This window comes from Pteropus medius, unplaced genomic scaffold, assembly GCF_902729225.1.
Source record: "Pteropus medius unplaced genomic scaffold, Ma_sr-lr_union100, whole genome shotgun sequence".
Classification (NCBI taxonomy): Eukaryota; Metazoa; Chordata; class Mammalia; order Chiroptera; family Pteropodidae; genus Pteropus; species Pteropus medius.
This window is the reverse complement of record NW_024352785.1, coordinates 20,357,223-20,367,512: the sequence shown is the minus strand read 5'-3', so window position 1 is coordinate 20,367,512 and position 10,290 is coordinate 20,357,223. Positions and strand designations below refer to the sequence as shown.

The 10,290-nt window shown below is 47.6% G+C and overlaps 1 protein-coding gene and 1 pseudogene across 9 annotated transcripts in view; one reads left to right on the top strand and one right to left on the bottom strand.

The window, feature by feature from the left end:
- CPSF4 (cleavage and polyadenylation specific factor 4) overlaps positions 1 to 10,290 on the bottom strand; it is a 15,625-nt gene that overhangs the window by 3,600 nt on the left and 1,735 nt on the right. For 2 of the 9 annotated variants that reach the window (XM_039848621.1, XM_039848617.1), the window contains exons 2-7: positions 9,284 to 9,334; positions 6,993 to 7,145; positions 4,391 to 4,486; positions 3,902 to 3,995; positions 2,106 to 2,178; positions 380 to 550 (exon numbers count right to left, since the gene is read on the bottom strand). In XM_039848621.1, the coding sequence (XP_039704555.1) occupies positions 380 to 550; positions 2,106 to 2,178; positions 3,902 to 3,995; positions 4,391 to 4,486; positions 6,993 to 7,145; positions 9,284 to 9,334 (638 nt within the window). The remainder of the gene's footprint in view (positions 1 to 379; positions 551 to 2,105; positions 2,179 to 3,901; positions 3,996 to 4,390; positions 4,487 to 6,992; positions 7,146 to 9,283; positions 9,335 to 10,290) is intronic. The other 7 variants (XM_039848622.1, XM_039848618.1, XM_039848623.1 and 4 more) reach the window with 4 other exon arrangements.
- On the top strand, positions 5,497 to 5,615 carry LOC120591071 (uncharacterized; annotated as a pseudogene).

Here is a 10,290-nt window from a genome sequence, read left to right as displayed (position 1 = left end):
TAATCTGATTCCTTCCTGTGTGGGCCTAAAGCTTTGTTGCTTTCCCTTGAGTGCATCCACGGAGGATATGAAAACAACCAGAGGCTTCACAGCTCATTTTTGTCCCTGGATTCGTGCTCCCACTTTGTCCCTAGTCTATGAAAGATTTCCCTCCCTTTCTTGTAAGTGCACTCCATTCAGTCAATGATGTGTGTTTAATCATTCACTTGGCCTTGGTGTGTTGTGGAAGAAGCAGGATAGTCGCTAGCCCACCAGAATGGCCCACTTTTATTCTTATAATCAGCAAAAACAAAGATTTTTCATTTTTTCAAAATTAACTATCTGGGGAATGGCCACTGACTGTGAAGACCCCTCCTCATGCCCCAGCCCCAAGACTCACCTTGTAACAGGTGACCTGCTCCAACGGCCGGGGTCCCCGGTTGCCTGCACTGCTGTTTTGACTCTGCATGACCCCGATGACCTGTGGGGCTCTCTGCTGATTGGGAGAAGAGTTCTGACTCGTTAACTGGATCAAGGAGGACGACCTTTGTAATGGCGGATTGTTACTTTGCTGGAAAGAGTTACACAACACGGTTTTACTGTGGAAAACACGTGCACGCAGACTACTAATGGGGCCGGGAAAAGAGGGCGGGACTGCTCCCGCATAACCAGAAGGAAGAAGGGCTTCTGTGGTGGCCCGGCTCAGGAGAGCAGGCAGAAAAGAAACATCTGGTGATGATGGCAGGAGCTGCTGCCCGAAAAATACCATGCAGACACACAGAAACGAAAAATAAAAGTAGAAAACAAAACACCAAAGAGACAAAGAGGTCTCTGGGGCAGTGGGGCGAGGGCATGAGCAGGCCTTACTTTTGTTTCTGAGGTTCTAGCTTCAGGTCAGGATGAACGCTTGGTTCAGCCAGATGTTTAGCAGCCTACACGGCGAGCAACAGTCACAGAAAAACAGTTGGAGGCTGACACGCTGACCTGCGGTCTAGGGGCTGAGAGGGCCCTCCACTAAGGAGTCATGGAGTCCCCACTCCAGAAGGACGGGGGCTCCTGGAATGGGAACTGGACAGCAAGGCCACCTCCCAACCAAGTGGTTCCTGGCTCTGGCCTCCATAAATGCAGGATCTCCGAGCTAGAAACCCCCAGGTTGTCATGGCTCTACCCACACCCAGGAATTCTTGGCTTTGCTGACAAGGAATTCTATCTGATCTGCCCCACAACCTCCTGAGGGTGGGGGTCACTGCAGCAAGTGTGGCCATATCTCCTGGCTGCTCAGCCTCTAATACTGAGGGCTGGGTTTGGCTTGGGCAACGGGCTCAGAGTCCAACCACATAAGAGGTAAAGTTTCAAGTTCAGTAGGCAGGTTTACTCAGTTTGTTGAGACCCTGCGTAGTACACTGGTCAGCCCTTCTTCTGGGACTGCAATCTCCCACTCCTGAAACCAAATCCAGGTACTTTTGGTTTTTGGGGGTGCTGCTGAACCCATTTGTCTATGGCACTTCCTTCTCCTCCTTGAAGGAGAATCAGCTAACTGCTGGGTTGAAGGACTCCTTGTCTAGAAAACTGAAGCCATGGTCCTTCAGCCCTGTTCCTAGCCTTCCCTATAGTCGGCAATATCCACACAGAGCGATCATGGCACTGGCCAGGGAACCAGCCAGCCTTGGTTCTGCTCCCAGACCTGTCTGTCCCAGCTGTGGTATCTCAGGGAAGACTCCCTCTACAAGTGTCAGTTTCCCTGTTTGTAAAAGGGGAAGGGTCTGAACCAGAAGCCTCAAGAGCAGGAGACGTGTGGTACCCATGCTGCCTTCCACTCTGGCTCCTGAGGCAGGCACTGCAGAGGTGCCAAGGCACTCTCCAGGCAAGAGAAGAGAAGCCAAGTGGGCATTCGGCTCCAGCAGACAACGCTCCAACTCTAAAGGAAGATGCTTTGCTTCCTGAATTTTCTGCTACTCAGCGTGACTGACTCCCCTCCTATCCTGCCTTCTCCTAAGCCCTCTCACAAAGTCTCTAGCTGGGTCTATGGCAGACCACACATTGATGCAAGCACTGAGTTCTCTGCTGCAAGGGCACTGCCAGGGCCAGCAGTGCCACAAAGCCGAGGAGAGGCCGGGACACGGTACCTTTGTTGGAGGCTGTGTCTGCTGTGGCAGTGGGGGTTGCTCGGTGGTTCCCATCGGCAGTTCAAATCGAGGGCTGGTCGTCCAGCAGCCAGAAGGGATGAGAACAAGAGAAAGAGAAGAGATGAAAGAGGAGCTAGGCCAGGCAGTGTTCTCAAATTCTGGCCCCAGGGGAAAATCACAGCCAGTCTCTGCCCAAGTACAGAGCAGCATGAACCACCTGGACGTGGGTAGGTGTTGGCTCTTAGCTCTGCCTCTCAGGCTACAGGACAGTGGGGGAACAGAATGCCTGGGCTCAGACCCAGCTCTGCCTACACCTGGCTGAGACTTCGGGAGTGGAGGGGAGTGCTGCTCAGAGAAATGAAAGAAAAATTTTTTTAACTTAGAAATTTTAATATTTAAATTACAACCCAAACATTGGCAACCATACACAGACAATGTTTGCTATGGATAAATTAAGACTATGAGGTCATACTTTAAAATACAATTTCAGAATTAGTTTAAATCAATACATTTCCTCAGAAATTGTATGATTTCCTTCAGTTTCAATTCATGAGATGGAAAGTTTAATATAATGTTAAATAATTTACCATCTACTTTAAAAGTAATCTATAAAAAACTAAATCACTATTAGGACTGAATTTATAATAACAAAGCTTTAATGGCTCAGTGGTTTTTCTTAAGAATATATATAAATCTTGAAAAGGTAACACTGTTAGCTGAACTGTAAAATCCATAAAAATAACTGTTTTGCCACAGTGTACAGTTAAGTTCTTTCATATTGCTTCCCTGATCCTCTCATCAAGCAGCTTTCAGGTTAGAAATGAAAGATACAGAAAATCATACATCCCACGTGAAATAATGAAGATAAAGTGCTGGTACTGTTAGAAGTCACGAGCTTGCTCCATGAGCGGCTCTGTGCATGGGAGCCACTTCTAACACACACTCCTCCTTGCAGGGCCTAACTCGAGTGCCAGACCTCTTCTGATAACACAGACTCCTCAGGGGACATGCCTGACTGCCCCACAAACAGGAACTCCTGGGCGATCTGTGTGCTCCTGGGCTCTCATCTAGGGAGTGGGACCAGGTCAGCAGCACTGGCCACCTGCCCACTGTGTGGCAGCAAGACACTATGCTCCTGTACAGGTGTAGGCAGTGCAGGTGTATGGGCAGTACAAGACAGGGAGACTACTCTCTGGTCCCAGTACCACTCTATCCCCTCGATCATCCAAAGTGACAGATGTGCTCTGATGCCCAGGAGAGGAGTGCTGAGCCCTGCTGGGCAAGAACCTGGCTTCAGAGGCTCATAGACCTGCCTTTGAGTAGGTACCGCCACCTACCACCGTGGGACTCTGGCCAGTGGCTGAGCTCTGAGCTTCTGTATTCTCATGGGTAGAACAGGACATTCTCTTTAACACTTGAGTTATAAGAACTAGTACGTGGGAAACCCCAAGTTTAGTACTTCCACATAGGAGGCCCTGAAACTGCAGTTCTTAACCTTAAGGCCCTAAATGATATGCAAGGCTATGTGTGCATGAGTTTTTCTGGAGGACAGGGCCCACAGCTTTCATCAGATTCCCAGATGGCTGTGACCCAATAAAGGTCTAGGCAGAGCCATCTCTGGGCTCAGGAAAAAGCAGGGGTCCCTTTCCCCTCAGCCCCTTCACCCCCTCATCCCAGGAACTATGCTGACATCACCGGTGACCAAAGCTCAACTGGACCCAGAAAAGATGTAGAGGACAGCAGGGCCTGGGGCAGGAGGAGTGTGGGAGTTGAGGGGATAGGGGCTGGCAACTCACTGCATGAATTTACACGAGGGTCCCTCTGGGCAGAATCCCACAAGGTAATTCACACAGATGACTCTCCGCGTGTGCCGATGCCTACACAGGGGACCTGTGGAGCCAAGTGTCAGGTTACCGAGACCATCCCCTCTTCAGGGCTGCCCCTGTGCCCCTCTGCCAGTCAGACCCTGCCATGACCACTATCTGGGGTGCCAAGAGCAAGAGCAGGGCTTCAAATACTGACTTTGACTCTTATTCATAGGGGACAGTGGGTAGGACACACAACCTCTCAAATACTAGCTTCTTTATCAAAAATGCAGGTGAGAATGCAGCTCACATAGGAGCCTTAGGAGGCTCAAGTGAGCTGAGGGCATGAAAAAGGCTTGCTAGCCCCCAAATGCCTAACATCAGATTTTGCTGGAATAGCCAGGACAGGAAGAGGGTAATGTGGACAGAGTAAGGGAGGACTGGGCTCTTGCCAGGGGGCCCGGCCACTACAACACCTACCATGCTTGCAGAAACCACGGTCGTACCAAGGGCAGTCCTTGATCTTGGATTCGGGGTCGATGTGCAGGAAGGGACACTCCTTGTTACTGCACTCCCCTGCAGGGAAACCCAGACATGTGTCCACCTGGGACAGCTCTGCTTCTCCCAAGACCCAGACCCACCTTGGCTTCTCCCAAGGCCTGAGCCCGCTGTGTAGCAAAGAGGGCCAGGTGGTTCTGGTGTCCGGTCCTGGCCTGGCAAACCCTGAGACTCATGGCAGACTATATGAGAGCCTTAGTTTCTTGACCTGTATATGTGCTGTGAAGGTCCTTCCCTCGTATGTGTCCATGCTGTCGTGAGAGTCAATAACACTGACAGAGCTGGGCACAGGGTATATACTGATCAAATACCTCATGGCTCCATCTCTCACCTGAAGGGGGTGTTCTGGGCACCATTATGTGCTCAGATATGTAAACATACTAGCTGAGGCCAGGAAATTTCTACTCTAATCAGCTCTTCACATCCGCTAGCTAGGAAAAGAGAAAGGTCTGAGGAGTCTACCTTTTAGGATAAAAGTAGGGAAGATTTGGGAACTCAAGGCTGGGTCCTTGTGCTAGAACACAATAAAGCCTTTATGACAGCTCCTCTAGGGAACAAGTGGCTCAGCTGGCCAGCAGCATCTTTCATCCAACTAGGGTTTGGCCAACTCCATGCTTGCCCTTTCCAATTCGCACTACACATGAAAGGCCAGTCTGAGAAAATGCAAACTCCTTCTCAGACCCTAAGTCCATACATGGTCTAGCCCACCCCTCCCTAGTCTCCTCCTCCCCTGCAACCACACTGGCCCACCAAGTGTTCCAGGACTGGCCTCTGCTTAGCCTTCAGATCCCAGCTCAAGTCTCATCTCTTCTGAGAGGCCTTCCCAATCATTCTGCCTAAAAGTGATTTCCTCATGTGGTTCCATCACTGTTTATTTCCTTCAGAGCATTTATCATGAATAATTCTCTTTGTCTCACTGGCAAATCAGGCACCTCTTTTCCTGGGCCACTAAAGCAAAAGCACCATGGTGCTGGGACTGGGTCTGTCCTCTTCATCACTGTCTCTTCAGTGCCTAAAAGGCACACAGTGTCTGTGGCCATGCTACCCTGAACAAGCCCAATCCCATCAGATCTCAGAAGCTAAGCAGGGTTGGGCCTGGTTAGTACTTGGATGGGAGACCACCTAGGAAGACCAGGTGCTGTAGGTGTAAAAAATAAAAAAAAAAAAGGGATTGTAAGCTGACAAGGTCCTTGCAATCTGTGAGGTCAACCAAGGGTTGCCTCGCCTAAAATAATAAAATAAAAATAAAAGGGGTACAGTGCCTAAAAGGGGTAGCATAGGTGACAGGGGCTGCAGACTGTGTCTGCACCAGGAAAGGCTCTGCAGGGGAAGGCAGGAACCCAAGCCAGCCTGCAGAGGTGCCCTTGAGAGTCTGCCCATGAGGGCTGACTCCCATCTTTGGGGAAGATGGGAGAAAGCTCCCATGGAGAAGCTGCTGCTTCCTTCCAGTGCTGGTTCCAGTGCTGTCATGGGCAGAAGGGAGCCAGTGGAGAGTGAGTGGGGAGCTGGGAAGCCTGAGTCCTATTTCTGTCTAAGCTCTGACTTCTCAGCTTGTGCTGCCTCTATAAAAAAAAAAAAAAAGCCACAACTATCATTAATAAGCCAGCAGGCTAATCCTGTTGGGCTGCTAAAATAATTAACATCTCCTCTGACAACAGTGCTTTGAAAGTGTGCAGCAGTGTCCAGCACTCCTCGGCCCACTGAAGAATATGTCAGGCTTCCAAACTCTCACCAGGCTCCTGCACAGGGCCTGGGGCCAGAGCCTGCCCTTAGCCTAACCAATAGGGCTTATTCCTGGGCAACCTTGCCCAGAGTAGAGAGCCAGCGGGTTCTAGTTCCATCAGGGAGCACAGCAGCTCAGCCAAGCCCTGTGCCAACCCCATTACCCTCAGCCAGTCCCCACTTCTCAATGCAGTTCACTCAAGACAGCTAAGGCCATGTGTTCTCTAAGCAGGGATCAAGGCAATCTCAGTTTCAAGATAAAGAGCAGAACTCTTTGCCACCAGAGGACAGCCCCCCTCAGACCTCCTATTCTTATTTAGGACAAACTACTATTTGGAATCATACTCCCACAGAGAAAGAACTAACTTGGGCCTGGGGGCGGCAATCAGTCACCACACTGAAAGAAAAAGCTGACTTAAGGGAGGTTGACTCCAGCAGAAACAAGGCCTCCAGCCAAATGCACTGTTCACTCACCCACTGGGAGACCCTCCTTAGTCTCAACTTCACAAAGTACCTGAAAGTGCTCATAAAACTGAAGCACTACAAAGATATGGGGATTATTAGAGAATAATCATACTTCTCATAACTAAGGGGCCAGCTGAGGTTTCAGGGAAATGCCTAAGGTTCTCATCTGAATCTAGGAAGATGGGAGCGGCAGATACTGTGGGTACCTGAGCATTTGCTTAACACCTCTGGGTCTCGGTCCTCAGTGGAGCCTCCCCAGGGCTACTGATGCTGGGGGTGGGGGTGTGGATGGTGGCAGGGGCCTGGCCACACACCTTACCAATCTGAACCACCTTACCGAATTTTGAATAGAAGTAGCACTCGGGCATCTTGGTCATGTCATACTCGTGCAGGAACTCACACTGGTCCCCCTTCTTGCACAACCCCCGCAGCCAGTGTTTGCACACCACTGTCTTCTCGCCGCTGATGTGGCGAAATGGGCACATGCCCCCTGCCAAGGAAGACATGGGGGTGTGAGGAGAGATGCAGCCCTGAGCCCAGGGACACTGGGCCTATGGGAACCAAGGTACCTTCACTCCACACCTCCCTGAAGCATGTCCTAGAAGGTGACGGTTGCCCTGGGCAGAAGGCAATGTGATTTTAGGTAGGACACATTTTAAGTAAAAATAGTTATGTATTTTAAGTGTTTTGATAAAATCTAACTAAAACATCAAAGCATGACTTCACAGTAAGATAGGGGCTTAACAAGCCTAAGGGCAATGTGTGTGTGGGTGTGTAGGTTTCTTTTTTTTAAATAATTTTTTATTATTTTTTAATATATTTCAATTAGAGTTGACATTCAATATTATTTTATATTAGTTTCAGGTGTACAGCATAGCAGTTAGATATTTATAAAATTTACGAAGTGATCCCCCGATTATTCTAGTACTCAATTGGCATTCTACATAGTTATTAAAATTATTGACCATTTCCCTATGTTGTATTTCACAGCCTGTGACTATTTTGTAACTATAAATTTGTATTTCTTAATCCCTTTACCTTGTTCACCCAGCCCCCCAAACCCTTCCTATCTGGCAACCAACTCTTTGTTCTCTGTATCTATGAATCTGTTTCTGTTTTGTTTGTTCATTTATTTTGTGTTTTAGATTCCACATGTATGGTATTTGTCTTTCTCTGACTTATTTCACTTAGCATAATATTCTTTAAGTCTATCCATGTTGTCATGAGCTCATTAATTTAATTAAAGAATAGTTCCAGTGGTACACTGATGTGGCAAAAACTGAAGGAGTAGTTAAAGAAAGACTGGGGTTTAGGAAACACAGCCCTAAAAGATAGAAGGTAAAGAGGACCACCAGCAAAAGCCTAGACTCCAGGCAGACTCCATCTTTAGTTAAAAGTGCCCACTTAGAACTAAAACTAAGAAAGATCAACTATAGGATTGAACACAAGTACTGTATGCAAACTGGGGGAGGTCTATCTTCTACAGCAGGACCTGAGGGATCATCCACCCAGATGGGACAGAGACACACCATGGAAAGGTTATATTTCTAAAGAGTGGCCTGGTGGGTCTACTGGGAAGGCCTGACCAGAATGAGGTTGTGACTGTGAAAGATCTAGACCAGCCCAGTCCAAGAGAATTTTTTGCAATGGTAGGAATGTTCTATATTTATGCTGTCTAATATGGCAGCCACTAGCCACATGTGGCTATTTAACACTTGAAATATGACTAGTTTGATTGAGGAACTGCATTTTTACTTAATTTTAATTAATTTAAATTTTAATAGCTGCATGTAGCTAGTGGCTACTGTACTAGTTAACAAAGAGACAGTCATTGAGCCCATGTTAAGAACAGCTTACTAACAGATGGTGGCAGGTCATAAAGGCAGAATTAACAAGCAAGGACATGTGAACAACCCCAGGAACAATGATGTTCCAACTAGATAGCCAGAGGTCAATCTGGTTGATCTACCTGGCAGGCCTATTGCTTCAGTAGTCAATGAACCAAAATTTGCCCAAATTAGCCATTAAAGCCAACCTTGCTCTAATTCTGTGCTCCTTATTCAAGCTTGTGATTAAAATTTAGTTTCCAAATAAATTTGCCTACAGGAGAAGAATGCTCACTTGTATATGGCATATAAAATCATACCCAGCGATACTCCTCATGAGTTAGTGGATAGTCTGGCTCATGCAGCCTCTGTCGCGGCCTGGTTAGTATGAACAGACTATCATGGGGATTTTTGATGAGAGGATACAGAAGACAGTGATCCTGTGTAGATTGTAGAATCAGAAAAGCCTGGGTTGACACTAGGCTCAACCACTTAACTCTGTGACCTTGAGAAATTTCCCAAACATCTCAGTGCTAAGGGCCTCTGTTCATGTCATAGGGTAGCTTGTGGCCACAGGGAAAGTGAGGTGAGAAGGCTGATTCAGAGCCAGATTCTGTCCTGTGTTTTCAGTTTCAGGCAGAATATCCCATCATGTTCCTAGCTATCCAAACCAGCCTCATCTAGGGATTGTTAGTCTGCAGAAAGCAATGTAAGCCAGAGACCTGATAGCTTACAAGTCTGGTAGGGGACAGGGTAGTGCAAAGTACCTCAGGAAGAACATCAGGGAGCCAGGGTCTCTTACCTTTGCCACAGGCAGCTTTCAAAAAGAATTCACAGACAGCAGCCCCTGACTCTGTAGAAAAGAGAGAAAAGAAGAGGCATCAAACAAAGCAAGGCGCGACTGCTACTGGTGGCATCTGAAGATGGGGAGGGAACGCTTCTAGCCTTTAATGCATGAGGTGTTCATGGTATAGGAAACAGACTTGAACACAATTGGAAAGCCTGACCAAGCACGAAAAAGACTGCTTATTTCAGTCATTCCCTGCATAATGAGACATATATGGTGAGTCTAGTCATTACTCAGGGCTTTCTGAGAGCCTCATAATAAAGATGTTTTCGAGGAGTTAGAAATGTGTAGGGGAAGAAGGATGGAGCACAAGATTACAGAAATTAATTACCCCATGCTGAGACCTTCCAGAGGGCTAATTCCTGGGCACTTTAACATGAGGCAGAGGGAGGGAATGATCTCACAGGAAACACAAGAGAATGGGGACTCTGAGACAGGACAGGATCCAGAAAGAGATACTATTCAGAAGGGAAGAGCATAGCTGATAACACAGAAGCAGGACTGCTCTTAATAAGCAACAACAATACATAATTATTAAAGGAATAGTCTTTTGCTTCCCCAGATGCAGCTGGTTCATGTGAGAGAAGCAAGAGAATATGGGATGAGTGAGTACAATGGAAGTCAGTGGGCAGAAAGCTGTTCCAATGAGCCTAGGAAGTCACCTGCAGTGGCTATTAGAATAAACCTCTGGTTTCATAATAAGTTTTCACTACGGGCAAGCATTTTAGAATTGCTGAAAACCCAAAGACAGCACCTCTGAAGGCCACATTCAGGCCTCTCCTTGCTCACATGCAAGGGATTCCTTGGCTTCTAGGAACAGGCAGATTTTGCTAGGACCAGACTTAAGGCTGTGGAACTGGGAGTTCTGGGGGTGTCACTCAGTTGCATTTTAAAAAGTCTGAAAAGTCTCTAAAAAAAAAAAAAAATGTTATGTTGTTTTCTTCATTCTTTTATAGAAGCCC